Below are 26,888 nucleotides of genomic sequence, written 5' to 3' on the forward strand. Positions count from 1 at the left end.
GCTATGGCTTCTTCCCGCCTCCGTCGGGAGGATGTCCTCGATACGTCTTTCAGAGTTCTGAACTGGCCCCAGAGCTACCTTGTGTAGCCATATGATACTAAGGTATAGCCGCATTTCGGCCTTACCTGCTATCCGCTGCTTATGTACTTGTCCTCTGTTACTGTCATAGTTCTTTGACGACCGGACTCGTGTTGGCATTCAGTATTGTCCCGCCATCACTACTCGCAATTGACGTGTTTGAATTTACATGATTCGTGGAATGATATTCGTGTTGCTAACAAGTCGGACCCGAACTTTGAGCGCGTCACTCCGCCATACTCGTATACTTCCTCGCCACCTAAGCAATATGTAGCACCGGTACCACAGTGAAAATCGATGAATTACGAGAGGGTAAATTCATAACTTGAATTTTGATACACTTTGCCTTACTCTTCGCTAAGCCTCTCGATTATCGGGTACTTGGCGCCCGGCGCATGAACAACGCAAACGCGCTTTTGAGTAAAGTGATCGATGTCAAACCGCCCATACCCAGAGGAACCACTGATATCATGATATCAGCAATCGTGACTTGGGCATAATCGATGGCTTACCCTAACCCAAAAGGTTCAATGGATGGTTCGCCGTGTATCGTGCATCCATTGATATTGGAGAAGCCTGAAAACCATTTACTCAGTTAACGATCCTTTCAGAACATAAATTTGGCATACCAGTATATAACCTATCCGTCACTTCCTTGCCTTTTGTAAGGTTCTGCGTCCATACCGCTGCGGTCAAGGAATACTCGGTATTGTTCGCCAACTCGATAGCCTCATCGATGGTGTCGCACACCATAAAAACCGCCACTGTACACAAATTTAGCCCCATGATTTTTTGCGTCAAGGTGGAAATTTCATTACCAGGCCCGAACGTTTCTTCTTTCCAGATAGACATCTCGCGGGTCACATTAGTCAACAAGTGAGGTTGTACGATGGATCCGTCTTTTCGAAGATCTCCCAGGAGAAGCTCTGCACCAGAGCTGACGGCATCTTGAATGAGTCTAATCACATTCTCAGCCGAGGCCTGAGTGAACAACGCAGGTAGCGAGTTGTGTGTAGGGTCTCCGGCCGTTAGCTTCTTGCATAGCTCCACAACAGCCGTAATGAGTGCCTTGGATACGTCGCGCTGGACAATGACGCGTTCCGTCGATATGCAAACCTAAGCAAGTCGTACGTTAATCAATTATTTTGCAAAATAAAAGTCAAAATCAAGAACCTGTCCGGCGTTGAACATTGCTCCAAAAGTGATACTCTTGGCAGCGGCCTCCACATCGGCGTCATTCAAGACCTTGACAAGAGGCTGGAACGCATCTAGAGAGCGGATACGTGACTTGGACGTACGATGCTAGGATTCTTTCCTCCCAACTCGAAGATGCAAGGAATCAGATGTTTCGCCGCCTCTGTCGCTAGCGCCTTAGCCACTGGCGCACTCCCAGTAAACTGTGTAACAATGGAGTCAGCGGCGGTTCGGTTTCAGGGCCAGAAAAGGACAAGGCGAAGTTACATTGACAAGACGTATTTTGGGATTGCCGATCATGTCCGAAATCAAGCTGGGCGTTATTTCTTTTGACATGGCAACAAAGTTGAGGACGCCCTTTGGGAGACCGGCCTACAACAACCACTGTTAAGCAAGAGAATAACAGGTGGAATTGTTGAAGCACACTTGATGGAACAACTCCGGAACGAGAGCATGACTTCGAGGACTGTACTCAGAGGCCTTTAGGACAACAGTGTTCCCGCAAAAGATCGCTGCTGCAACGGCACGAATGGCCAGACACAGAGGGCCGTTCCAAGGAACGATTGACAAACTAATGTCCAATCAGTAGCTGAACAGTGGTTGCCGAGAAACGTACACAACGCCAACTGCACGTTTCTTTATAATGACTTGTCCACCAGTGGCGCTCGAGAACGATTCCTCTTTGAGCTGACCTGTCATTGCAGCAACGGTCCGAAGTGTACTGGAGGCCGTAACCCAACTAAGTGCGCCAAGGTCGGGGGTAGCACCAGTCTCGGCGGTGTTAATTTCAATGCATTTCTGCATCCACGAGCCTTGTAGGATGTCCGCAGCTTTCAACAAGATAGTCTGGCGTGAAGAAATATCGGTACTTTCCCATGCAGGAAGGGCTCTATGGGCAGCATCGATAGCATCGCGGCAATCTTGACTGGTCGCCGAAGCAGACCGGCCTGATACTTGACCGGTATATGGATTACGGACGTCAAAGACAGCATCCTGGGCTGATGCCTTGAACTCGCCGTTGATGTACAGCTGGGTGAAGGGAAGCAAATCGGCCATGGTGGTGGTGGCAGAGGTTGGAACCGTGTACCGAATTGTGTAATCAGAAAGGGATGACGAATTCAAAGGCATCCATTTTTGCGGTCATGAGTCGACGTGTCAAACAGGCGTCGGAATACGAAGCGTGCCCTGGGCTTGCCTGTATGTATGCAGTTCCTGTTCCTGCTAGTAATCAGCTAGAAATATGATTTACCAGGTTTCTTAGACTTACAGGTAAAGGCAGGGAAGAGAGAACCAGTGTTAATGGTCTGTGCACTGTAGGAAGAAATTGATCTGTCAAGTAACGCAATATAATCATTTATTAGTCCCGCGATACTGCTGCCTCGCGGTCTAATGCAAGCTTGCGAAAAAGATGTCAGACAATGCGAAAAGGACATCAAACAAAGGTTGCGTACCTGGAAGATCTCGTCAGTATGTATCCGCCCTCTGCTGACAGTCGGTGCACTCAGTGGTCTTAAGCTTCTCAGTATCTCCACCAAGACTTGGTTCACTCTTCGGGACATGCTTCCAGCGGCCTTGCGGAGGATTTGCATGAGTATAGATGCCGTCGAACATCGGCTCAATGCGGCCAATCTTGCAGCAGAGCTGGCTGATGGAAAGGCAATGGAATTGTGTCTTCCGTGTTCAGTGGTACTTTTTTATTACCCGTGACGAACTATGCGACCTGATAAAGCTGTTTTGAATGAGAACCCCGACCGCAATTAGGCAAGTGAATGTACAAACAGTGACACGACCCACAACACCGTCTACACGAAATGCTTGAGAGACAAACGCGAGCAACGTTTATCGTACCTTTGCATAGTGCGAGTTACTTAAATGTAAGTTGTAATCGTAAATATCAGGACCCAAAGCCAGTATTGGATGTGGAATGAAAAGTCCAAAGGACGCGTACTACGCCAGTTTTCAGCACAATGCTCATATGTAGATATGCTTGTACGACGTTACACCCAAAACGGTGTTTTTCGCGGCGGGTTCTCAGGTGCCACCTCCATCGCCAAATTATTGTTCTCAACTGGAAATGCCAGCCTGGCTTGGGGCCAATTTGGGCATTTGAATTATCCAATCTCTCTGCCGGCAACTTGACTGTGCAATTCAGTATCAACGCCTATTGAACTCCCCAGCCTGTTGCTTCTAGTGACGTTAGCTGCTTCCGAAGAACGGAGTCCTTGCTACGGTCTATCTGAAAAAAGTCTCGGACTCGGATACGGCTGTATCCTCTCTTCAAGTTGCACGTAACAGCTCTATTCGGTGACTGTGCTTCCCCGCTGTACCTCCCCACTGGTAACTACCAATAATCAACGGGCCGACGATATTGTTTGCGTTTCTGGATCTTCGATTTCTAGCCTAGATCCCCGCGCTAGAGACAATACGCTGAGAACTTTACATTCTCGCTTCAGGTGAACGTCCACACTGGTAGCTTCTGTCTGCGCAACAAAACAATAGCTGTCTGGCCCGCATTCTAAGAGCTAGTTCCTCTGGCTAACTCGGCTGTAGACCCAGATATCTGATATTCATCGCTGTAATTGTCTCACATGCAAATATACACGTGTATTTTTTAACCGCCCACTCTCATTTTCATACTTAACCTGCCACCATCAACGGAAAACTCTCACTCTAGCGCTCCATTTCCGAAAGCCTCTCTTCAGGTCCCAGATTCTCCCGCAATGGAAAACGAATTCCAGTATCTGGACCAGTTTGATACAGTTCTCATCGTCGACGATTCCAGATCCATGGTCGGCAGACGGTGGGAAATTGTCAGTCTTTTTCCTTTCCTCATATCGTTCTGTTGACCTCGCTCTTAGGCGAGAAAGGCACTCGGTGAGCTCACCGTCGTTGCGGCCCAGTATGACAGCGACGGAATCGAGATACATTTCCTAAATGATCCCACTGTGCGGCATGGGCTGACAGTAAGTGTTCCTTGCGCCTTTGTATATTAAATTTGACCAACCCTTGTTGTAGACGAAAGAAGAGGTCAACGAGCTATTTCAGAGCGTCACTCCGACTCCTGGAACGCCCATTGGCCGTAAACTGGATAGCCTGCTGACAGCCTACGTAAACAATTTTGAAGAATTACAACGCGAAGGAAAGAAGTTGAAGAAAGTAAACTACATTCTTCTGACCGATGGCGAACCATGTAAGTGTTTATGTGGATGTGGCGCATGGCCAGGTAGCTTACCCCTTCCAAGCTGAAGCCAGAAATTCGGAGTTGTATCCTGATAAAGTCATAGTCAAGGCAGCGAAGAGACTCGACAAGTTATACGCGCCCCAGGTGCAAATTGGCATTCAGTTTGTACAAATCGGCCACTCCGTTGCAGCCACGCAGTTTCTTCAAAGCCTTGATGGTGATCTCATGAAGAAATATAACATCCGAGTGAGAACAGTTGTCTTCCCAATTAGTATCACGAGCTCATCAATCCTCATGCAGGATATCGTCGACACGACTCACGCACGTGCAGGCCACGACCTTAGCGCGAAAGATATGATTAAGATTTTGACGGGTGGAATCAACAGAAGTGTGGATAATCAGGACATGCGTCGACGTACATGACGATCTATGCTCGCCAAATCTCCATTTTTCACAGTCGCCTGGATCTCAAATAAATATTCATGAACAAATTATGAAGGGACTACGTACATCAAACTAAAACATACAATAACAGAAAGTAAAAACACATGACCACATACAAATCAGATGTGGGAAGCAGGACATGCTGTCCTATCTAAGCAGGATCCCAATACCCAAGCCGATACAAAATCCCCCAACTAGCGCAACGCAGACATTCCAATTTATCATGCTTGAGAAGAAACCCTGAATAGATCTCCGCGTCCGCCTCTGCAGAGGGCCCAGGATCGAAATCGAAAACATGAACAGTGATGTGAAGTGCAAGGGATCGAAACCGACCACGCCGAAGCAAGGCAATTTCGGTTCGGAATTCTGGTCAAGACCAGACGCATGGGTTTCGCTTCTCCTCTCAAGATCCCTCAATCTCCTCGCGACGTCGTAGGACAACGAGGCCTCCCAATCCTTATCTTTCCATGCATCGCTTCGCGTGGAAGCTTGACGTTGACGCTGCGCGCGAATGCCATCAGAGAGATAGGAAACTTCACGCCATCGGAAGAAGCGGTCGGCAGCTTCATTTCTTAAAGTCAATAACGTCGCGGGGCTGCGGAAAAGGCCCTGGCGCAGAGTTATCGGGGATGGCGGTCGGAATGATGATATCGACGGGGATATGTCATCGTCATGGTCAACATGGGGAAGAACTATTATGGGAATGTAGCTGGACAGCTCCTTGATTAGTTTCCGCTCAATGGAGGAATCTGGGAACCTGATAAGGTAGAAGGCCGAATAAGAAGGAACGAACTCACTGGACGACAGCAAGAGGACTAGTGCTGTGTAAAGCGGTGTGTAAGCCGACGCCACCAGGTTGGTGGATATGGTAGAAGGATCACAAGAAGGATCCAAAATATTAGATACGGCACAAAAAGGGGTTTGGACCATCGACTTGACATGCATTATTAGTTCCTTTGTAAATATGTCAAGGGATGTAGATCCGTCACAAAAGGTGCGAAATCTTACGTTGTCGGTGTACTCGTATCCCGGTAGCTCGTGAATCTCGACATTGCGAGCCGGCTCAAACTTTTCTAGACCATGGGCATCCCGTCGATCTAACCAGTCAGTCGACGCGCGCATCACCTTCCCATACTCCCCGTCTTCCCAGATGCCCTCATCCACCACATCCTCGTTGTCTTCCAGTAGCAGTTTTGTCAAGAAACTCTTCCCCACACCCTTAGTCCCAAGTGTAATGATACGAATATCTCCCAAGGTCTGACCGTAGGGCGTTGGATAGCGAAGAGGGTCTGGTAGTGTCAATGAGGGAATGATGAGCCCCTGTGTAGAATCCCGGCCATGGTCCGATTGCTGAGACGGAGGACTTGCACCTGAGGAACTGAAGAAAAATGAGGATGAAACGGAGGGAAATGAAGAAACGGAGTCCAAAGAAGGACTGTCAGGCGGTGATGGGAGGGCACTGGTGTTAGAGCGCGGTGAGGAAGGTAGAGATGAGGTTGAGACATTCTGGTCGACGAAACTGTCGTGCAATGAACGAATCGTAGAGGCGCTGGTACTGATAGAGGTGCATTCCATGGTTGCTCAGGGAAACGAAGGAACGGGCTGGTGGTGGGAGAAAGACAACATTAGACGTGGATGCATTAAGCATGCTTCTTTTAAGTAAGACCCCAAATTTATCAGATACGATTAGATCTTATCAACAGCTTATCACATCCGCTACCTTTAGCAGGGTCTGGACGTGAAGTTGTCGCAACAGAAACGCCGAGTACGAAACAAAGGTATTATTGCATGACCTGGACCTCAAAGAAGGTGTACCACTCGCTATAGATCTTCTTCGACGAGCACCGGACCTCAATACATCGAGACTAGGCACACACCTTACACGCAGTTCTCAGACTGGGAACTGGAACGTCCTGCAAACAGCATAAAAGGGAACATAAGCCTGGACGCTCGAGCAGGCTATTCCAAAAAGACCAACTTGGTAAAGATCGTTGACTTGAAGGAACCTTGGAAAATGACCGCGATTTACCTGAATTCCAAGCTTCAACGATACGGCATTTCGGTGCCGCATTTCGTTGCTTCACAGAAGTCTGGCCTTTCGATGGCGAAGAATCATCATCAGATGTATAGATTGGCACCGCTATTAACGTTACGTGCATTCTAGACGCTCAACAACTAACTCCGGAGAGAATACCATGCGCCATCGTCGGATGTTGGGACTTGGACGCAAAGCTGGTGTGCGAAGGCGATCCCGTAAACGTTTCCATTTAGTGGGGACTACCGTCCGAATGTGCGGACGAAATAACCGACAGCGCTAAAGCATGCCATTTATACCAAAATGCGAGTCCTTAGGTATACCAGCGACCCTCGGCTGCGCAAGACGATAACAAGGGTCTTCTCCATTCCCTCGTACACAGTGTGATAACGAGGCTTTCGGTATGATGGTTCGATATGATCGACAAGATTTACACATCAACTGCGCGTGAACCTATGGACCTGTGCCTAGCTCCTCGATGAATGGAAAACTACATGGGTAAACATCAGCGTCATGTCTTTGGCTCGGCAGGGTAGATCTCTACATGGGACCATGTCCAGAGTCGACTTCGTGTACACATCCATACTTCGATGAATTAATGTTGACACAAAGTTGATATTTATGAATCAGACGGTGGAGGAGACCTCACTTGGCTTTTGTCTAGAATCGTCAGAATGGCCGAGGACAATGGCCGGAAACACGTTCAGCTGTTTGTAAAGATGATATGAATTGACAACTAGTGGTACACTTAGACACATGCAGTGCATCACGTCGGCCACCCTCGAATCTCTCAATCACAAAGTGCTAAGTGCGGATATCATGAGTGCCCGCGGGAATCAAGGGGAAAAAATGTTAACTTACCTTCAGCGCAACAGAAACAGCACGTTCCAGCTAAACAGGCCATACAACAGTTCGAATCATCATCTTTCTGGGGCTGCTGCTGACTGGAAATCACAACGTGAATTCCCTGGTGGCCACCCCGGGGACCAAAAACATGAGTCTTACACGATGATAGTCTGGGGTTGCTGGCATGTATCACCCTTGATACTGCCCTTGATCGTATCCCCGGTATGATTGAGGAGGTTGCTTGAAATAAATTATTTAAGCGTTGGTGTCAAATTAGATGCCAGTATTCGAACCTGGGGATAGTAACCACCTTGATCTGGTGGAGGCCCTAAAGACGAGTTACCAAACCTGTTGGGAGCCTCTTGGAGTGTTAGACACGAACCTTGAGGATAGTAGGTCAGGGTTCCGGCTTACAGTCTCGCCTATATGTATTCTCCCTCCCACCACGTGCAGAACACTCGAGGCATTGGCATACCGGAAATTCGGGACTCTAGCTCGTGGAGTACTCGGTATATGCAGCGGACGAAGTGCTGGCGAACGGTTATTTAAAGCCGACGAAACCACGTGAAGAATATCCGAAGAGTCCGACGTGTTATCTCCTTCCACTTCACCACCAAGATACTACTCTCCTTCCGTTCTCAGTGTCATTGTCGTTCCTACAGCAGGGCAAGAATTTGCACACGAAAGTCGATGTCAGGCTCCTATCTGTGGCTTCTTTAATACACGAGAGCTTCAGCTATTGCGTTGCCAGGATCTGGAGTGCTTATCGACCTCTGCGACTGTATTAAAAGCAGAAATAACCGTATATAAAAATCTTGGCACTTATAGAAATCTACTCATATAGCCTCATGGAGGACGATGCTATGCCCGCAGGGGGCGTCTAATAGTGAGCTCATGCCTATCTTATTCGCAGTATGATATGACTTACCCACATTGCAATTCACCTAGTACCACTGCTACATCCTTATGTTATGTCAAAAATATACAAACTCCATTTGCTGAGTAACTCTTTGCGCCATTTCTTCCATAGATGTTCCAACCTGGTTGCTTCGATTTCCCCATATTAGCCTGAGCTAGCGCCGCCAATGATGCAAGATAGACTCATCCTGAGACAAGGTTCTCGCTACTTCACTTCGACCCAGGCGCATCGCCTTGTACTCTGGCCCAGTTCAAGGCACTATGATAGCCTCCAAGGCAACTACTGGTAATTTCCAGCTCTTACTTATGATGTTCGAACTTTGAAGGCTTCGGAATCCGGCACTGTGATTCTTCATGATGGCAAATATTCAGGACATGAAACTGTTATTTTCTGGCGTCTATTGTACCATGTCAAGCCACGTATAAACCTCGCTGCCAATGCTCCTCCGGAGACCCTGTAGTCGGAGATTATATGTTGCAGAAGAGTTCCAATGATTCCACTGTTTCATAGGACGCCGCGATGCACTTGCGCTTCCTCTTTTTCATACTACTGTATTCACAAAGGCCAACGACGACACGCGTCAATTCAAACTCCATCAACACAAGTGGAACATATTATGAAGATTGACTGTGACGAATGTCTTTTCAGAAGCCTATCATCTTCAGGAAGTGCGTCAACGACGATGTTGTTCTAGAAGCAATGGAGGCTCATTGACCTACAGTAGCCGTCTCGCCTTGAACTTAGGCCCGGAAGCAGGTTGGATATTCAGCTAGCCATGGCGACCATCCTTCTAGGGAGTCACCTTTCGGATGAAGACTGGTTATCCGAACGGACCGTCCGTTCTCGCCTATACCCTAAACGGCGCTTCGGGTATCCCTGTCGAGCGCGTGAGGTCTGAGTCACAATTCTAAATAATTCTCAGCTCTAAATTCGATCATCAACGTGCCAGGGCGCACGTTATGTAGCAAAATACTGCGCGATGATGACCCCATTTCGAGCATGGAGCGCGCGCCTAAGTGGGAGTCAGGTGGGGAAACTACCGCACGTTCCTTCATAAAGCCTTACCTTTTGAAGAAAAATACTGGGAGGTCCGAAGGCCACTTTTGAATCGGAAAAATGTGTTGAACAAGTTGAAACTGATTCCATCAATTGTTTCCAACAGAACTCTCCGGAAGTGACATTTCGATGACTCAGTCAGTCCACTTGCCTTTAACAAACATGCATAAAAAGGTCGACTTTTGTCATTACCAAAAAATTCCATCTCAAACTACCATTCAATCAGAATGAGCGAAGCTTTCGACATCACGGGCCCTTCGGACCCACCTCCACCTCATTATTCTTGTTTTCCCTCTCGGGGAGAGGCCATTATCGACCATTCTCCTCGACTTGGCTCTCAGATTCCCACCGGCACGTTTTTGAAACATCGAGGAAACATTACCGTCGTGTTGACAGAGCAAGAAGATGGTACTGCTACTCCGTCCTATGGTCGGGGAGGGAATATTCAAGGTGGCATACTGCTAGAGAGACCTGAAGATGTCTGTCAAGTAAAAATAAAGGTGACTTGATTTGTGTTGCTTTCCCATTGCTCATGCCCTTCCCAAAGGTTGAAGGGAAACTGGATTTTATGGGCTCCTCTAGTGGTGCCCGGTCGTTTTCTACCCTTTCCCGCAGTGTTACCCTATGGGATTGCGACCAGCAAGAAGACGTGACGTGCTCGACTTCTTTGCCTTTTTCTCTGTTCCTGCCGCTCAGATTTGAAGACAATGGCCAGAGTTATCCCCTCCCACCTAGTTTCCAGTATTATCATTCTGGTATTCCTGGGCTACTGGTCACGTCGGTCTATACTCTCGTTGTTTCTGTAGCGTGCGTCCGCCGTCCGAGACTGCTGCTTCCCGACAAAACAGAGACGTGAGTACTAAGTTCCCATCGCCGCTATGCACTGGGTTCTCACTGATATCCTGTAGTCTCCGTATTCTGTTCACTTATTTCCCCAGAGCTCGACCGGAACGACCGACGTTATCCATTCCTCTTTTCTCCGGCATCAAGTCGTCTCCCGAAGAATGGACGCAAACACTTGTCACTATGAAGACAAAGGTTAACACAAGGATTTGCCCAGTTCAATGCAATGTAGGTGGCACTTATATTGATGACTGACATCCGCGACCTGACACAACTACCTTCCCAGTTATTTGTACCATCCGTCCAAACATTCGCCATCTCTGATATCATTCCCTTCCACGTGCAACTAACCGGTCCTCTCGCATCGCTTCAAAAGCTCTTCTCTACTCACCCAAGCTTTTCGGGAGTACAGGACGTTCTTAGTCTCTCTATCTGCCGACAAGTCTCAGTTGAAGTCCGTGGAATACGTTCATATCAAACTATGAAGACCGGTGAAGGGAAGATTCGCTCTGTACCACCGTATCCGAGGGGCTGTCGCAATCCATGTAGTGATGGTACTAGCCAAGATGATCATCTAGACTGGGAGGGTGAAGTAAAGTGCAAATCAAATGTTACAGTGGGCGGGTTCAGTGCCGCGGGTGTCTCGGTGAAGGTATGCTATTTTTCGTTCCCAAATATAGTTGTGCTCACTGCTCTGATATGACACACAGGATTACATTGTGATTTCGCTGAAGCCTCCTTCCGAGTCGCCCTTCCTTTCCGCAGAAGGCTGCATTCCAATCCTGCTAGTTACGGACACTTGGGCAAACGTTCCGAATGACAATTGAACTCGATTCACTTCAATACTCGTACAAGGTTGCAGTTCATGTTTTACAGGGATTTACCATGGAGTACCCGGGGGGAACACCATTGGGGTGGATACTTCCTTCCGTTTGTCGGTGCCGCACAAGAGCTCGACAAAAGTCAAAGCAAAGGGGAATGTGGTGCCTTTGTTATAGTTGTCAATGCCAGCTGGGGAAGATGTCGGCGGTCTTACCTGGACCGCGGCTAAGGGAGATGTGTGATTTACGAGTTTAGGAACTGATATGACGTGTGCGCCTACCTAGTTACTAAATTGTCCGAGACGACAACTGGCTCGTCAGAATAGTCGAAGTCTGCAGTATGATAACGATTAATCCGTCAACATTCAAGAAATTATACTCTGATTCTACCTGCAATGAGCTGGTCTTTCACACCGGGATGGGACGTTAAGGGCTGTTTGTTAAGGCCAGACCTTAACGCAGCGAGACTACCTGGAGTAAAACCTTATATGGCTAATATGGCAACGTCGAAACTTCCTACCTGCACAAACCATTCCCACATACTTCTTTTCGTCTAGGTATTTCCTCACAAGGACTTGAACCTCTTTGGACTTAGAGATAGTGTCCGCCCCTTTGGCGCCCCCAGGAATGATGAGCGCGTCGTACTTGTCCTATTTTGAGTGGACCAATCAATCATATTTTGTAACGTAAATATCGAACATCCGAACGCACTGGTCCACAGACGCTGCTTTCAAAATATAGATCAGGCAAGATACGGATCCCGCGTGATCCTTTAGCGGCTGGAGGACTGGCAGAACTGGCAAGATTATCACTTGTGATTTCGGGCACGAAAGCCGATTGACATGCGATTCCCGCCCTAATGAAGGTGTCGTAGGTGATTGTACTAGGAATTCGTTAGTTCTCGGGGACGATGCGACTGTTAGTGTAACAGTCCACATACAATTCCATCTCCTCCGTTCCATCAGCTATAAGTATAAGAGCACCAGGCATATTGGGATAACTTTGGGCTGGTGGTAGTAGAGAACAGAGTTCTGAGGATGATCGACGTCATTGTTAAACAGTAATACGGCGCTCCGGACCGAGGATATGGTTCCAGTTACCGGATTTCGTTAATCAGTAAAATAACTGTAACTCGGTCATGGAAAGACCTCATTGGTGAGATTAACCCTAGCTTACACTTAATTACCTGAGCTGTAGAGGTGGCCAATTTGTATAGTCTTACAGTCTTCGTGCCTCCATCATGATTCATAAGTTATCATTGTAACATTGTCAATGAGCCAGGGTTTCTACTACAGTTGGAATCATATGCGAACAACTAAGAAGGGCTCGGGAATATCAGGACTTTCGTACTTCGCAAGAAAGCGCCGTGTATGCAGGCGTCCAGACGAATCGATCTCAATGCTTCGCCGAACCTTTGAAGACTGATAAACATATGTCCAATACATAGTGGGATCATTAATTACCTGCCAAACTTCGGCATTGCATCCTATTTGTGTTAATGATGAGCTGCAGTGCTGTACGATCTGAAGGGCTTCAGAAGGTAAGAGGACAGGCAATGATGCCGTATGGGCCTCGACAGGATAATTGATATGCAAAGCTTGCAGTTTCGGAACCATCGGCAGAAATGATTGAAGGGTAACCTATAAGAGTGGGTTGTTCGTCAACGACCCAAGGCGAGAGATCAAGAAATGGTATGTATAAGCATTACCAATGACCCTTGTTCAATGACGATAAAGAGCTGTTCCAGATTGGGGCATCTGCGGCATATATCTTCTATAGGTTCAAGTCCTACAAGCATCCGATGAACAGAAAATCTTGTCAAGCGCGTCCCATGCGCATTTACTATCTCCCTCCAAAAATCATAAGTCATCGGTGACTCAAAAAATGCCCCTGTGGAGTATATCTGGAAGACCTCGAGAGGTGAAAAAGCCAGTAACTGTAGCACATCTTGCATCCATGTCTGTAGAGGTATCTGACGGTTTATAGTAAGAGTAATTGACCGTAGTTGATGAAGAATCGGTGACTGAGAGCACAATCGAGCGAGTTCATGCATATTCTGTACTTTCTCAGTGAGACGCGGCAGTAATTTAGCATGAAGATTCACAAATTTCGAAGATAACCCTTCGAGGCCAAGACCATGTATGGGTGGATTGACCGAGAGTATGGACCATATACCGCGATGAGAGACTTTAGGGCAGCCGGTGATATAGAAGTATTGCAAACTCTGAAGATCAGCTGCCATTGATTCCAGAACGGTGTCTGTGATAATAGGTGACGACTACACGGCATAAGGCGCCGTATGGATAAGAAAATGAGAGGGATACCTTGCAAATCAAAGTCAAACTGTGAAGACTGTTGCCCGTAACGGACATCCACGATGGCAACATGGCAACAACAGATGAGCTGGGCATAATCAAGGATATCCGTCTAAGATTGCTGAAAGACCTCAAGATACTTGCATCATAATTTCCATCGTTGTGACCATTTATTTCCAGCTCATGTAGTTCTGTGGAGCAAAGGAAAGCCTCCAGTATTTCGGAACTCAGAGAGCCGTCACGGGTCCAGGTGCAGGACCTCAGGTTGGTACAGTTTCTGACAGCAGAAATAACCACTTCCAATATATTAATACCGTCATGAGGAAGCGCCTTTGGAAAGTCGCGAATCTCTACCAAGGAGTAAGACAGGTCATGGCCAAACCGCAAGACGTCCTGACCGAGTCGACGAACATATCGAGCAAGGTGCGGATATCGAGACAGGGTACCAAAAAGTTGGAGTACCTGTCCAAAATTTGGATTGAATTATTCATCCCTGGATCAAGGACAGAACCGCCACTCTCACCTTTGTCTTCCTGTGCTTATGCCAGGAATATATGGAAATGCGCTCATATAATCGTGGAGCAGCAAACTGGTAGAAGATCTTGTTGACACAGCATGTGAGAGCCAAATGATGGGTATTCTGAAGGTGAGAGAGAATTAATGGAAGGATATCCAGAGGTAAATCTAAGAAATGCATGTCAAAGTCTGAGGCGAGGATAGAAATGTGAACGAAACGCGACGGCCCGTTGGCTGAAACTTCTGTTGACATAATTCATCCTGTCCAAACATCCGAAAGAGGAAGTTTGCTCATCGCTTACACTCTAACTTGTACATCCCTCCTTCACTTCTTACTGTCATCATGTCGGACCTAGACGAACACGAACACATGCACAACGACGCTGATGATATGATGCAGGACGAAGAGGAAGAAGAAGCTCAAAGTGAAACCGATCACGGCCAACCTCGACGGCGTCATTACGATGAAGACGAGGAGGACGAGGAGGACGAGGAGGACGACGAAGAGGAAGTATCAGGTAGAAAGCCGAAGAAACGCAAGGTGTGTCTTCAAATGTAATACTACGGCAGCAAAGAAATTTGACTCTATGTGCAGAGGAAACAGGGCGCAAGCCGTTTCATTGATCTCGAAGCTGAAGTCAGTGACGAGGATGAAGGTGAAGAAGACGATGAAGACTATGGCGGTGGTAAGCGTGCACTCTGACTGACTCGGAACTGTGCTCACCTCTTTTCCAGATGGTTTCATTGAACATATGGACGGCGGCATCGACGAGGATGTGGGTAGGGCACATCATGCCCGACTTGACAGTAAAACTTTCGACGGGGAAGATAGAACTGCTGAAGAAATTGCCACGGATCTGAAGCATCGCTACGGTGGCCGAAATGCGGTTCGCTACAGTGGTGACATGAATGAGGTTCCTCAACGGCTTCTCATGCCTTCCGTGCACGATGCTAGTCTATGGCAGGTTAAGGTCAAGGTATGGCAAAATCTTGGTATATACAGCATAGTTCTTATAAGTTTGCCAGCCCGGTCGTGAACGCGACATCGTGTTCACTCTCATGCGAAAGTTTATCGACATGGAATTCACCGCACGACCGTTGCAAATCCTGTCAGCCTTCGAACGTGACACCCTACCTGGGATGATATACGTTGAAGCTCGGAGCTCCAAGCAGGTGAAAGATGCATGTAAGGGCCTTAGCGGCGCCTATACCGTCAAAGTGAACCTTGTTCCCATCGAAGAAATGGCCTCCTTATTGCAAATCCGGAAAAAAGAGCTCACAGTGACACCGGGCAGCTGGGTTCGTATCAAGCGAGGAAAATATCTGGGAGATCTCGCCCAGGTCGTGGACGTAACGGAAAATGGAGAGGATGTTGGCCTGAAGTTCATTCCTCGTATTGACCTGAACCCACGAGATGATGGTTCGCTAGATGCTCTTGGAAAAAAACGGAAGAAAGGCTCTACCGCGGCTGGAACCATGCGCCCTCCCCAGAAGCCGTTCAACTTCGAGGAAGTGGTAAAAGTTTACGGACGACAAGCGGTGGCCAAGCGAAATCAGGTCTACGTGTTCCAGGGTGATACGTACAAGGATGGTTTCATCGAGAAGGACTTCAAGCTGAACGCTTTATCTCTGGACGATGTCAACCCAACTTTGGACGAGATTACCCAGTTCTCGCGTAGACAGGACGGTCTGGGTGGTGAAAACCCGGTCGACTTGTCTATCATCGCGGAGGCCTCCCGGAAAGCAGCTGTCTCTGTGCTACAGCCTGGTGATCATGTTGAGGTATTTGAGGGTGAGCAAGCCGGTGTGCACGGTACTGTTGAAGAGGTGTCAGGCGATGTCGTGACTATCACTGCCGCTGGTCTTGATATCGAAGGCCAAAAAGTCGACATTCCTGCTAGGAGCGTCAGGAAACGCTTCAAACCTGGAGACCACGTCAAGGTGATGACCGGAAAGAATGCTGATGAGACTGGATTGGTGGTGGCCGTTGCAGACAATATCGTCACCTTTTTGTCTGACATGTCCATGAAAGAGGTATGCCTGCAGTCATTTGTTTTGTCATTTATCCAATATTTGTTCAGGTTTCTGTATTCTCAAAAGACCTCCGTGAAGCTGCAGAAGTTGGTTCTGGTACCAACATTGTGGGAGATTACGAGCTGCATGATCTTGTTCAGCTTGAGTAAGTCGTCTTTTCAAAGCCTTCCGTCAATTCTCTGAACTTTCAAAAGCCTTCAAACTGTAGGCGTTATATTTAAGACTGAAAGAGACTCGTTTCGGGTCCTGGATCAAAATGGCCAAGTTCGAATTGTCCAGCCTCGTCAGATTACAATGAGACGAGATTCTCGGCGTGCAATTGCCACAGATCACGATGGCCATGAACTGCGCGTAGAGGACAACGTCAAAGAAGTAGATGGCGAGGTACGTGCTTTACCTCAGTTTTCCCACTCATCAGCCTCAATTATGTGTAGGGTCGCAAAGGACAAGTTCTACACATTCATCAATCATTCTTTGCCTTCCTCTACAATCGTGAAATATCCGAGAATGGAGGGATATTTGTCACACGCGCTAGATCATTGGTGTCATTGGCACCAAAATCCAGTGTCTTTCCCAAGCCAGGGGCAGATTTATCTAAGATGAACCCTGCTCTTGCCCTCCACCCAGGTGGAATGGCCGGTTCCAGCATTGGGCGGGGGCCCCGGGACCGTATGATTGGAATTATCGTGCAGATCACTCGAGGTCCTCATAAGGGGTACGTTGGAACCATTAAAGATACCAACGGTCCAATCGCTCGAGTTGAGCTGAATACCAACAACAAAGTTGTGACGATCGAGAAGACGAAACTTATAGAACGCAAGTGAGTATTACTCTTCTTCCGTGATGATAACGCATATCAACATTCGTCACGATGCAGTACCCCAGGATCCAACCGTCAATTCGCAGACCGACTTAAAGCTATGGGCCCACCAGGCGAACCAGGTAAGCCATGGGGAACCCGATCAGTAAATCCGTACGCATCGGGAGGAAGTACGCCTACTTGGGGTGCTGGTAGTCGGACACCTGCGTGGGCTGGAGGCGGTCGTACTCCCAATCCTTCATCGGATTCTCGTACGCCAGCTTGGAATGCATCCTCACGGACGCCTAACCCATATGCTAACAATGCACAAACTCCGGCATGGAATGTATCCTCGCGGACTCCAAACCCATATGCCGATGGAGGCAAGACACCGGCGTGGAATGTCAGTTCACGGACGCCAAATCCGTATGCCAGCAACAATGGTGGTGCTACACCTGCAAGGAATGCTTGGGGGGGAGCAACCCCTGGCAGGAATGCCTGGGATACGAGTACTGGATGGGGCGATGGTTGGGTGGGTATTTTGTTTATGATCAGCGTTAATAGTAGCTTAATCTGGATCAAAGAATGCCGCGCCCACACCGGCTGCAGCAACGTCACCTGCGTACGCTGCACCGACACCCGGACCTGGGACCTACGATGCTGCTACGCCGTTTAGCTACGGGGCGGGCGCTATGTCAGCACAGACACCCGTATCAGCTCCGACGCCTGCTGCCGGAGGATGGCGTGAGGAAGAATCAGAAGGTCCGTTCATTGTTATACCAGGAAGACATTGACCTTAACATTTTGCAGGTCTTTCTGAGGAATGGCTCCTTGACAACGCCTTGAGCAATGTCTTGCAGCGCATCAAGATACGTATTGAAGGGTCTCGCAACTACAATTACCTGGATGGAAAGTATGAAGGGCTCACCGGTCGGGTGATGGCCGCGACACGGGTGGGAACAAACATGGAACAGACAGCAACGATTGCCTTCGATAATGGAGAACAGCGGCCAATACTGATGAAATATGTTGTTCCTATGCAGCCTAGTGGGCTAGATGGAGAGAATGGGGTTCTACTGGATGGCCCGTATAAAGGTCGGGAGGCACGGGTGAGGTCATTGAGTGAAGATGGCATGTTAACTTGTCACGGGGATTTTGGATTTGCAGAGATTCCACAAGATAAGTTTGCCATCTTGACAGTTGCTCCTGCATAGTTACTATTATCGTTCTAATCTGTACCTTTTTACTTAAGTATATATCATGTAATGGATGGCTTGGTTCAACCAGCAGGAGATTCCTGGCGCTGGCTCCGAGCAGAATGATAGACCCCGTCTTTTCAAAAACTTTGACCTCTTGACTAAGGCCTCGATCCTCACTCAGTGTATCATATGTATGCAGCTTCCAGCAGCTTATGCTTATGAGAACCAGCGCGAAGTCACCAGATATCAGGACGACGCTGACCGTTAAGACCTGAAATCTCCAAACGGTGAATAGCATACATATTTAGGACGTAAAGCATCCATTCAGTCGCCAATTCCTTCATAGTATACCTTTGGTCATATTCGTGATCAACTAGCGAGTTGTGATAGTGTATCGTCATCAAGAACATCCATAAATACTATTATACAACTGTTCTATCGTGTCTTTCCATTACAACAATATCAGCGTCCATAACCTGGCCCTTGTCCCCGTGGCGGGTACCCATAAGGATGAGAGGGCGGAGTGAACCCTTGATATTGCTGCTGCTGACCATTTTGAGTCTGATAAGATAACGGTGCAGGCGGGGACGGCATCCACTGTGATTGATTCTGGTATTGTAGCTGGTGAGGAACCGGCGGTACCGACATCTGTCGAGAGGGTGAACTTGTTTGGTACTGACTCGGAGGTGCAGATGGGGTAGCCATGCCAAACATACCAAGGTTGGCATAAGGGTCATTCTGTTGCGTGGGGGGCGAAGAAGAATATGACTCTTGAGGTTGTGGGGGAGGCGGAGGAGGTAGATAAGAAGCTGAAGATGGCGGCGGCGGTGGCGGTGGCGGCAATGAGGAAGTGAATGTAGATGAAGGTGAGAGAGAGGAAGAAGCATACGTAGATGAAAGCGGAGGCGGGGAAAGGGGCGAGGAAGCAAAGTTATATGATGAAGGTGAATATGATTGTTGCGAGGGAGACGCCGTATTCTGCCATGAACGGCCCACAGGCGTCGGAGATCCTCGCAGATTCATGGAGGAGAATGCTGAGTTAAGGTCCCCTGATGTAGGTGGAGGCGGCAAAGGAGGCTTTGGGGCTAAAGGTGGACGTGGCGCAGATGCGGAAGAAAGCCGCTTTTCCACCTCAATTTGAGATACTAGATTGTCTTTTTCAGCGACTCTTCCGGCAATGAAAGACTTGACATTTTCGTAGAGGCTATTCGTCAAACCCGTCAGGTCATTGTAAAATTGCAATCCTTTGCTGTTGTGATAAATCAGTAGGCAGACGAACAGGAAAAAGCAAGGATACGCACGCTAAACCATCTCGGACCTCCATGTACACATCTCGAGCTCGAGAGAAGCGCCGGACTGTGTCCTTTTTACGCTTTTCTCTTTCCTCCCATTTACGAGCTCCAGGACCACGATCGGCAAGATCCTTTAGACTCTTCCATAGCGTCGCGATCTCCTGCAAAGCGACGCCCTGGTGTTGCAGCGTCGCCTCTAAGCGCTGCTGGTATGGACGGAACTTCTCCAATTCCGCAGCAAATAGAGTCGGCTCTACTCCAGTATTGCGTCGATTCAGCAAAAGAAGATGCGAAACATCGTCGGTTTGGACCTAAAAAAGATAAGAATGTGTGTTATTATCAACCAGAATTTTGCATACCTTTTCCTTGAGATCCTTCAAAATTTCATTTCTCTCCCTAGCAATCTTGTTAAGCCGCCCCATTCGCTCCTCGATCTCTGCTACAAAGTTGCCAATTTTGGCTTGTTCCTGTGCATCGCTTCCTTCGTTCAAGTCCAGATCTAGGATGTTTTCAGTTCCGTTTCCTCCATGCTCAGTACTAGCTCTGAACACATCTTCCAACTGGGGGCTTAAGAGAAGCCCAATGTCGCTCTTTACCGACTGCCACATCATCGCAACCTGTTGATCCGAAAGCGCAGCAGCATCCAGAGTGGTAAAATGAGACTTGAGATCCTGTCTGTACGACTTCCCCACGCCCGCCGATGGTTCCTGTGTCCAAAGATGCTCGTACTTCACCCTCATCATCTCACAATTGCGCGATTCAGAGTCCAGGTCCTGCGAGATGGTCTCTAGTTGTTGCCGTACACCATTCTTGAGCTGTGAAAGCTGCGCCACAAGAGTCTCAACGCCTTCTCTCTCTTCAATCAAGGAGATATCATCTTTCCACCTTCGCACATCCACTGGGATTTCATCCGCTCCACCAACCTCCCCTTCTGCCATTGCCCGGAACCTGGTCAAACCATCTTTTATGCCCAAGCCATCCAACACACTCCGAACTTCGCCTTCAGCACCTTCTGCCTTCTCCACCTCGCCACGAACAAGTTTTGCCTTCTCTTCCGAATACACGCTGGCACTTTCATGGACACTCAATGGGACAAGCCGCAGGAATAAATCTTGCCCAATCGTCTTTTGCACCTCAGACGTCCCATAAACTTCTTGTATCGGGATAGGATTAGCCACAACAATCTTGTCGATTGCTGGGAGCACTTCAGGTGCAGGTAACACAGCGTTGTATATGAGGTCATTTTCGCGCTGTGCTTCAGATTTGCGGTCCGAGCAGACGGCAAGGTGGGCTTTCATGCGGTCTTGTAATGCAGTGCTGGCATCTACAGGGAGAGTAGGCGACACTGTTGATGTGAATAAAGACGATGCGGTTCGGGAGGCTTCCTTTGCGAGGCTTTCGGCAAGATTAAAGCGTACGAGCGCGTCGCCATGCTTTCCAGCGGTGTTATCACCCAGCCCACGGTAATAGTGAGACAGGGAGGTAAAATATTTCGCTTTCACCTGGGCATTCAATTAGTGTCCACGAACATTGCATAGATACCATCTAACCAGTCCAATGAGGCAAGAAGAGGGAGCGTACCTGAAGGAGAGTCACCCAATTTCGATCAAAGATGCCCTTGCCCATAAATTCCTTGACTTCCTCCGTCAACGAATTGTACATTGAAGCTGCCTGAGCCCCAACTTTGGACACCAAAACAATGCCTTTCTTCTCCTCAGTGCACTTTTCAAAGAAAACCTCTGTTGCTTGCGCCAATATGACGCTGACAAGAAACTTGACAACCTCTCGACTTAGATCAGTCGATGGCGCGTGGAGAAAGTTCTCGTTGATATACGTTAACATGCCCGCGCAAGTCTTGAAGTAGTAGAAAGCACGTTTGAGACCCTCCGGATCAGATCTGCTCTGTGAGGCAGCGATAGCTGAGTGTGTCCCAGCTATCTGGAATAGTATCGATGCCTTCTCGTACGCAATGGATGTCTGCGTCGTTAATTTGTTCGTAAATGCGTCTCTCCAAGGAAAGGTGACTTTTATTTCGGAGAACCTAAGCTCGAGGAGCTCGAGCTGGCCAAAATACTTGTATAAGAGATCGCGAGCTAGGTGTTATGAGTAAGCTTTACTGCGGCGCTAAAGGTAAGATACGCACCAGTCGTATCGCTGCCTGCGCCCCGTACAGCGTCTTGGCGACATCTCTGTAGTGCCGCGCACTCAGCGGCGTAGTTATCTGGGTTCTCTCCGTAAGAGTGGGCGATAAGAGAGCGAATCGGGGTCGTCCAGTCGACTTCCTCTGTCGTCTTCTTGGGAATAGATAGCATTGGCGATTGGTTAGCCATCTTGGGGGTCGTTGGTAAGAGTACAGACTCTGCGGCACCAGATATATAGGGTGGAGAGCACTGCGAGCTGCGGAGGCGATCGTTGGTAGATGATGATGGTCCAGTAGAAAGGACGTCACCGACCCGGTTTCGGCAAGTCTCTCTTCTTGACATCCATGTCGTCGACAAGCAAGCCTGTATCCAGCGAAGATATTCTCGGCCAAAAGGCAAGTAGAAACTTTTCTTTATAACGGAATAACCTGCTTATATTTTCCGGTAGTATGACCGCTGCTGTACGTTCTGTCTCGATCCATGTTGACTTTGCCATCCTGACGGGAACTCGCGGAAAACAGTGGCGGACCTGTTGGTGAAAGCGTGCGTATCACTCTTGTGCTTGCAGGGAATTTTCAATGCTTATAGTGCACGTATGCAGTGGTGTAGGCTTCAGTGTGGGCGTCGTTGCCTCTGTCATACTATTCCGACGTCGGTGTACCAGCAAATCTTGTCATTGCTCCTCCTGATATCATTCCTACTAGGACGTACATGGCCTATCGCGCTATCTACAGGCTTCGGCGCAGGAGCCGCCTACGCCGACTGCGACCGCTCCTTCAACCCTGCGAGAATACCTGGCACGCGCATCATCACTTCCAAGGAGGAGCTAAAATAGAGGTCTTGACGAGAGACGGACAGCAGCTAGACTTTTTGTTATAAATGCATCGGCCGGTAATCAGCTATCATTAAACGACCAGCATCATTCCTGCACCTTCAATTACGCGTCATGTCCTCTCGCTCTTGTTCTCTACTCCAGCTTTGCACTCCTGTTTCCGTCTTCGACCCGGATATTGTTCTCTGAGGCTCTCCCAAGACCAAACGCTTGTATAAAACAACTACGCAGAAAATCTAAGGGTGTGCTGACACGTTAAAAAAGTTGCCAACGAACAGGAAGTCACCCCTATCAGGGGAACTAAGGCGAGTATTCGAGTTGCCTGGCGTCCAGTGATTGGCAGTTCTTTTGGTATCTTTCTTTCTGCCATGGTTGCGCAGAGGAACAACGTCGACGCGTTAGCGAGAGCAACTCACGTAACGACATTTTCCGAATGTTACGCGTGACATAGAACTACGTGACAGTGCCTGTCCTCTCGTCTGTTCTCATTTTCGACGTACTAAAAGTGTTTTCAGATGATATTATTGACTCTGTGAAGACTCAACAAGTCAACAACCCTTCAAAATGCCTTTTGAAATGCTGCCTGTCTACTTCTTGACGGCCAGCTCCACTACCGCCCTTGACTTACATGCACGGTGCCTTATCCCGGGCCAGCCTAGCTCTTGTCCACATCGACCTGGCGCGATGATCGCCCCTCTACATTGGCGTCAAACTACTCATCTATCCGAATTTCGCTGGGTAGTTCTCTATCCCGTGTTTGATCAGTCTTGGATAATCAGTCCGTCCATGAACGATAAGGACGGCTCGTTCCGGCTTTCTGCTGCAATGAACTCTATTGAATGTTCTTACCGTAAACTGTGCCGTTATTGCGTGGGTACATATTTCTCTCTTAGCCTCATTCTTGGCCCACTACCAGGCCACTATACTCCACTCTAGACCACGGGAAATCAGCTGGCTTTTGTCACAATATGTCCGTTTGCGCTTAGCACGTCGAGTCACTCTCACGATGCTGATAATTCCGTCCTTGAGCTTCTTCACACCCGGTGATTTGCTCATTACCTGTTACCATGTCCGAGCAACCGACAATGGTTAATCCGGTTCCATCCACTTTCTTATCCCTTCTACTGATTCATAATGTTCAGACTGTTCAAGTCGAACTACCTGCGGAATACTATGCGGCCCTGGAGGAGCTGCGAGTGAGTAGATGATGACATCCAATCCAATCAACCGCTTACTGTTGCACCCTTTAGACCATCCGTATAGCACAACTGGCCTCTGTTGATCTGCAGCGCGAGATGGCGGGATACTTTACGGAGTTGAATGTATGGCTTGAGGAACAAGTTCGGCGGCGTCAAGATGAGATACAGGCACTTAAAAACCAAGTTGACGGGTTGCGAGAGCAGGTTCGCTCGCGGAGATAAGCAAGCAGCGTGAAACACTTTTTTTCAGCATGCTCTGAGCACACGATGTGGCTATTAGGTCGGATTTCACGGCGGGTGCAGGCGTGGACCGAATAACTGACACCTTCCCGCAGCTGGGTTCGCGTGGATCTTGAAGGACATTGCTGACATTGTCCAGCTTTTTTCCGAAAAATTTAGTGGCCGCGCTCCAAAACGGCGCCTTGGACGATTCCAGGGGGTCCAGGCAGCAATGATCGCGATCAATATACGTACTCTTCCGACCGCCAACCACACAAATCCGTCTCCGCGTGGAATGGACGTTGGCTAGGGGTAGTTTTGCCTCAGCACTTTACGGCCAGTATACCAGAGCATATAATGGCTTATTCCATAGTATAGAATACAGAACATGAAAAACACGAAAATCCAAAGGAAAAGAACAACAATCGATCTCTTAAAAACGGGACGGTGAGATAAGGCTGATCTAAGCGAGATCTGGTAAACAACATGGGCGCTCATATTTGGTCAAGTACTCCTTTTCGCTCCTTTTCCTTAAAATCCAACTTGTTTCCGTTCTCTCATCATGGCTCCCGTCCAAGTCAAGAAAATCTGCTGCAGTACGTCCATGTATTACCTGTTCTTATTGTGCGTCTTGCTGACTGCTGCCCAGTTGGTGCTGGATACGTTGGTACGACACGTTCGTCCCTTTTTCCAGGGGATCGCTAATGCTCGCCTGGTAGGCGGCCCAACATGTGCAGTCATCGCACTCAAGTGCCCGCAGATCCAGGTCACCATCGTTGACCTCAACCAGCAGCGTATCGATGCGTGGAACAGTCCTAGTTTCGACATTCCTATCTACGAGCCCGGTCTGGTCAACGTCGTGCGGCAGTGCCGAGGCCACAATCTCTTTTTCTCGACGGACGTTACCAAGGGCATCCAGGAGGCCGACCTCATCTTCGTCAGTGTCAACACTCCGACTAAGAAGAGTGGCGTTGGGGCTGGATTTGCGGCTGACCTCAAGTACGCTCTTGTTTCATTCTGTTATTGCTCAGTGCCTCACGTAAAATTCAGCTATGTTGAGCTCGCGACGCGCCAAATTGCCGCCGTTGCTACGTCTTCGAAGATTGTCGTAGAGAAGTCTACTGTCCCGTGTCGCACGGCCGAGTCTATGCGCACGATCCTTGAGGCTAACTCCAAACCCAACTGCCGCTTCGATATCCTATCTAACCCCGAATTCTTGGCAGAGGGCACTGCGATTACGGATCTTTTCAGCCCTGATCGTGTCCTGATCGGTTCTCTGCAGACACCGGAAGGTAGGGATGCTTGCGAGTCGCTTACACAGGTGTACGCCAACTGGGTCCCGAAGGATCGCATTCTCAATGTCGGCTTGTGGTCTTCTGAGCTTTCCAAGCTCGCTGCCAATGCTATGCTTGCTCAGCGTATCTCTTCCATCAACGCCCTCTCCGCCATTTGCGAGGCTACCGGTGCCAACATTGATGAAGTCGCTCACGCTGTTGGGTACGATTCACGTGTAGGCCCCAAGTTCCTCAAGGCGTCCGTTGGATTTGGTGGATCTTGTTTCCAGAAAGATATCCTAAATTTGGTTTATCTCTCTGAGAGTTTGCACCTGCCGGAAGTCGCGGCGTACTGGCGGCAGGTGGTGGAGATGAATGAGTATCAGAAGGCCAGGTTCTCAAAGAGGGTCGTGGACACTTTGTTCAACACCATCACCGGAAAGGTGGGAATCATTTTCCCCTGACATGAGACAAGGCTGACTTGACTGCCTCCTATAACAGAAAATTGCAGTCCTTGGCTTCGCATTCAAAGCCGATACTGGCGATACCCGAGAATCCGCAGCCATTACACTCATTAAAAATTTCCAGAATGAGAAGGCCAAGGTCAGCATATACGATCCGCAGGTCCCGGAATCGCAGATCTGGAGCGACTTGCTGGAGGTGAACCCTGGTACACCGCTGGATGCCAGTACGTCTTTGTCGCACCTCGCCTTGTAGCAGAGAAGTCTGACTATCTGTTTCCAGTCAAGAAGCAGGTGACAATATCATCCTCTGCTATTGAGGCATGCATGAATGCTGAGGCGGTGGTGATCGCGACCGAATGGAATGAGTTCAGGTTCATCGCATGGGAGGAGGTGTACTCGCATATGAACAAGCCGGCATTCGTGTTTGATGGACGGATGCTGGTCGATGCGGACAAGCTGAGGGAGATCGGATTCAAGGTTCGTTAATCCTACTGGGTAATGAACTACATCGCTGATATTTTGCTGATAGGTGACTGTTATTGGTCGGGGTGCTGTATAATATTTTTAGAAGAGTAGACGCATTGACTCTCACGAACTTTCCATTGCTCTCTTTTTAATATACATCCTAGGAAAGCACATATAGGTATGGGCAGGACTAGACACTTTATCATACCTTTTCTCTCCTCGTCCCTCGGATGGTAATACATGGGGCTGTTTGTATTTAATTTTCAATGCATGTTGTCGTTCTCTTCCATACACTGTACTTATAGCAGACTGCAGTCTCATGCGAGGTAAACGTATTTGTGAGTGGCACTGAGACGTACGCTGATGTCTACGTATTTCCTGGTTTTCAGCGGATAAATCATAGCCCTGATCGGCAAGTAAAAGCGGGCCGTGCAACCACGTGTCTTGATTCTGGATGTTGACCGTCGATACGTCTATTCTGTACTCCTCTCCAAGTTACTCGCGCGCTGGAAAACACGCTAGAATCAACGACATCTATCCAGCTGACTTGTACCCGAGGAAAAGTAGCCTGGCAAGCCGCACTTGCGGAACTCGTATCTGTTACATAGAGGAAAAGGAAACAAGGCTTGGTTGCTTGGATGAAGGCGGCCGCGGGTGAAGCGTATACCATATACATATGAAAACCTCCACCTGTATGCTATCAGGTCATGCAAGTCCTCCGC

General features: G+C 48.5%; 13 protein-coding genes across 13 annotated transcripts; 8 read left to right on the plus strand and 5 right to left on the minus strand.

Annotated features, from left to right (window-relative positions):
* Positions 1-425: 425 nt before the first annotated feature.
* On the minus strand, positions 426-2,328 carry BT62DRAFT_884027 (aldehyde dehydrogenase; the record flags this gene model as incomplete). Its single annotated transcript, XM_043182785.1, has 9 exons — positions 426-540; positions 591-654; positions 708-842; positions 897-1,194; positions 1,252-1,323; positions 1,377-1,475; positions 1,540-1,644; positions 1,699-1,843; positions 1,889-2,328. The coding sequence occupies 9 exons, from the start codon at positions 2,326-2,328 to the stop codon at positions 426-428; spliced, it is 1,473 nt and encodes a 490-aa protein (XP_043045090.1).
* Positions 2,329-3,992: 1,664 nt separating this feature from the next.
* On the plus strand, positions 3,993-4,876 carry BT62DRAFT_1000847 (uncharacterized protein; the record flags this gene model as incomplete). Its single annotated transcript, XM_043176675.1, has 5 exons — positions 3,993-4,082; positions 4,131-4,235; positions 4,288-4,462; positions 4,515-4,699; positions 4,754-4,876. 5 exons carry the CDS (start codon positions 3,993-3,995, stop codon positions 4,874-4,876), a joined length of 678 nt encoding a protein of 225 aa, XP_043045091.1.
* On the minus strand, positions 4,827-6,472 carry BT62DRAFT_1072139 (uncharacterized protein; the record flags this gene model as incomplete). Its single annotated transcript, XM_043178829.1, has 2 exons — positions 4,827-4,914; positions 4,964-6,472. The coding sequence occupies one exon, from the start codon at positions 6,470-6,472 to the stop codon at positions 5,045-5,047; it is 1,428 nt and encodes a 475-aa protein (XP_043045092.1). The 3' UTR covers positions 4,827-4,914; positions 4,964-5,044.
* A 71-nt stretch (positions 6,473-6,543) lies between these two features.
* On the plus strand, positions 6,544-8,346 carry BT62DRAFT_1000849 (uncharacterized protein; the record flags this gene model as incomplete). Its single annotated transcript, XM_043176676.1, has 9 exons — positions 6,544-6,556; positions 6,627-6,675; positions 6,725-7,021; positions 7,062-7,179; positions 7,250-7,333; positions 7,404-7,464; positions 7,563-7,645; positions 7,695-8,000; positions 8,056-8,346. 9 exons carry the CDS (start codon positions 6,544-6,546, stop codon positions 8,344-8,346), a joined length of 1,302 nt encoding a protein of 433 aa, XP_043045093.1.
* A 1,634-nt stretch (positions 8,347-9,980) lies between these two features.
* On the plus strand, positions 9,981-11,752 carry BT62DRAFT_991108 (uncharacterized protein; the record flags this gene model as incomplete). The annotated part of the gene is made up of 5 exons (XM_043190267.1): positions 9,981-10,253; positions 10,301-10,605; positions 10,662-10,824; positions 10,883-11,248; positions 11,307-11,752. 5 exons carry the CDS (start codon positions 9,981-9,983, stop codon positions 11,421-11,423), a joined length of 1,224 nt encoding a protein of 407 aa, XP_043045094.1. The 3' UTR covers positions 11,424-11,752.
* BT62DRAFT_927318 (DJ-1) lies at positions 11,266-12,410 on the minus strand (the record flags this gene model as incomplete). The annotated part of the gene is made up of 7 exons (XM_043185221.1): positions 11,266-11,583; positions 11,633-11,643; positions 11,699-11,750; positions 11,808-11,888; positions 11,938-12,067; positions 12,129-12,300; positions 12,358-12,410. 7 exons carry the CDS (start codon positions 12,405-12,407, stop codon positions 11,477-11,479), a joined length of 603 nt encoding a protein of 200 aa, XP_043045095.1. The 3' UTR covers positions 11,266-11,476.
* Positions 12,411-12,663: 253 nt separating this feature from the next.
* BT62DRAFT_942611 (uncharacterized protein) lies at positions 12,664-14,467 on the minus strand. Its single transcript, XM_043187836.1, has 6 exons — positions 14,256-14,467; positions 13,742-14,194; positions 13,522-13,695; positions 13,126-13,473; positions 12,881-13,057; positions 12,664-12,829 (listed from the first exon to the last, which is right to left on the minus strand). The coding sequence occupies exons 1-6, from the start codon at positions 14,427-14,429 to the stop codon at positions 12,719-12,721; spliced, it is 1,437 nt and encodes a 478-aa protein (XP_043045096.1). The 5' UTR covers positions 14,430-14,467; the 3' UTR covers positions 12,664-12,718.
* Positions 14,468-14,541: 74 nt separating this feature from the next.
* Positions 14,542-18,413, plus strand: BT62DRAFT_927322 (transcription elongation factor Spt5). Its single transcript, XM_043185222.1, has 10 exons — positions 14,542-14,789; positions 14,844-14,934; positions 14,984-15,225; positions 15,275-16,282; positions 16,330-16,427; positions 16,477-16,666; positions 16,717-17,102; positions 17,160-17,613; positions 17,666-17,843; positions 17,892-18,413. The coding sequence occupies exons 1-10, from the start codon at positions 14,592-14,594 to the stop codon at positions 18,293-18,295; spliced, it is 3,249 nt and encodes a 1,082-aa protein (XP_043045097.1). The 5' UTR covers positions 14,542-14,591; the 3' UTR covers positions 18,296-18,413.
* Positions 18,414-18,574: 161 nt separating this feature from the next.
* On the minus strand, positions 18,575-22,017 carry BT62DRAFT_927323 (BRO1-domain-containing protein). Its single transcript, XM_043185223.1, has 5 exons — positions 21,716-22,017; positions 21,154-21,665; positions 19,932-21,074; positions 19,582-19,883; positions 18,575-19,529 (listed from the first exon to the last, which is right to left on the minus strand). Exons 1-5 carry the CDS (start codon positions 21,900-21,902, stop codon positions 18,743-18,745), a joined length of 2,931 nt encoding a protein of 976 aa, XP_043045098.1. The 5' UTR covers positions 21,903-22,017; the 3' UTR covers positions 18,575-18,742.
* A 15-nt stretch (positions 22,018-22,032) lies between these two features.
* Positions 22,033-22,931, plus strand: BT62DRAFT_927324 (DUF543-domain-containing protein). Its single transcript, XM_043185224.1, has 5 exons — positions 22,033-22,108; positions 22,162-22,174; positions 22,235-22,256; positions 22,315-22,364; positions 22,418-22,931. The coding sequence occupies exons 1-5, from the start codon at positions 22,058-22,060 to the stop codon at positions 22,546-22,548; spliced, it is 267 nt and encodes an 88-aa protein (XP_043045099.1). The 5' UTR covers positions 22,033-22,057; the 3' UTR covers positions 22,549-22,931.
* Positions 22,932-23,054: 123 nt separating this feature from the next.
* Positions 23,055-23,757, plus strand: BT62DRAFT_435753 (uncharacterized protein). Its single transcript, XM_043180879.1, has one exon. It carries the CDS (start codon positions 23,110-23,112, stop codon positions 23,479-23,481), a length of 372 nt encoding a protein of 123 aa, XP_043045100.1. The 5' UTR covers positions 23,055-23,109; the 3' UTR covers positions 23,482-23,757.
* Positions 23,613-24,273, plus strand: BT62DRAFT_916569 (uncharacterized protein; the record flags this gene model as incomplete). The annotated part of the gene is made up of 3 exons (XM_043184002.1): positions 23,613-23,741; positions 23,796-23,948; positions 24,124-24,273. The coding sequence occupies 3 exons, from the start codon at positions 23,613-23,615 to the stop codon at positions 24,271-24,273; spliced, it is 432 nt and encodes a 143-aa protein (XP_043045101.1).
* Positions 24,274-24,523: 250 nt separating this feature from the next.
* On the plus strand, positions 24,524-26,489 carry BT62DRAFT_942617 (UDP-glucose dehydrogenase; the record flags this gene model as incomplete). Its single annotated transcript, XM_043187837.1, has 7 exons — positions 24,524-24,559; positions 24,613-24,630; positions 24,683-24,962; positions 25,014-25,680; positions 25,739-25,925; positions 25,982-26,178; positions 26,231-26,489. Coding segments are annotated over 7 exons (1,415 nt in total), but the record flags the coding sequence as incomplete, so codon positions are not given.
* Positions 26,490-26,888: the final 399 nt, after the last annotated feature.

This window comes from Guyanagaster necrorhizus, assembly GCF_019112545.1.
Source record: "Guyanagaster necrorhizus MCA 3950 unplaced genomic scaffold BT62scaffold_3, whole genome shotgun sequence".
NCBI classification, from domain to species: Eukaryota; Fungi; Basidiomycota; class Agaricomycetes; order Agaricales; family Physalacriaceae; genus Guyanagaster; species Guyanagaster necrorhizus.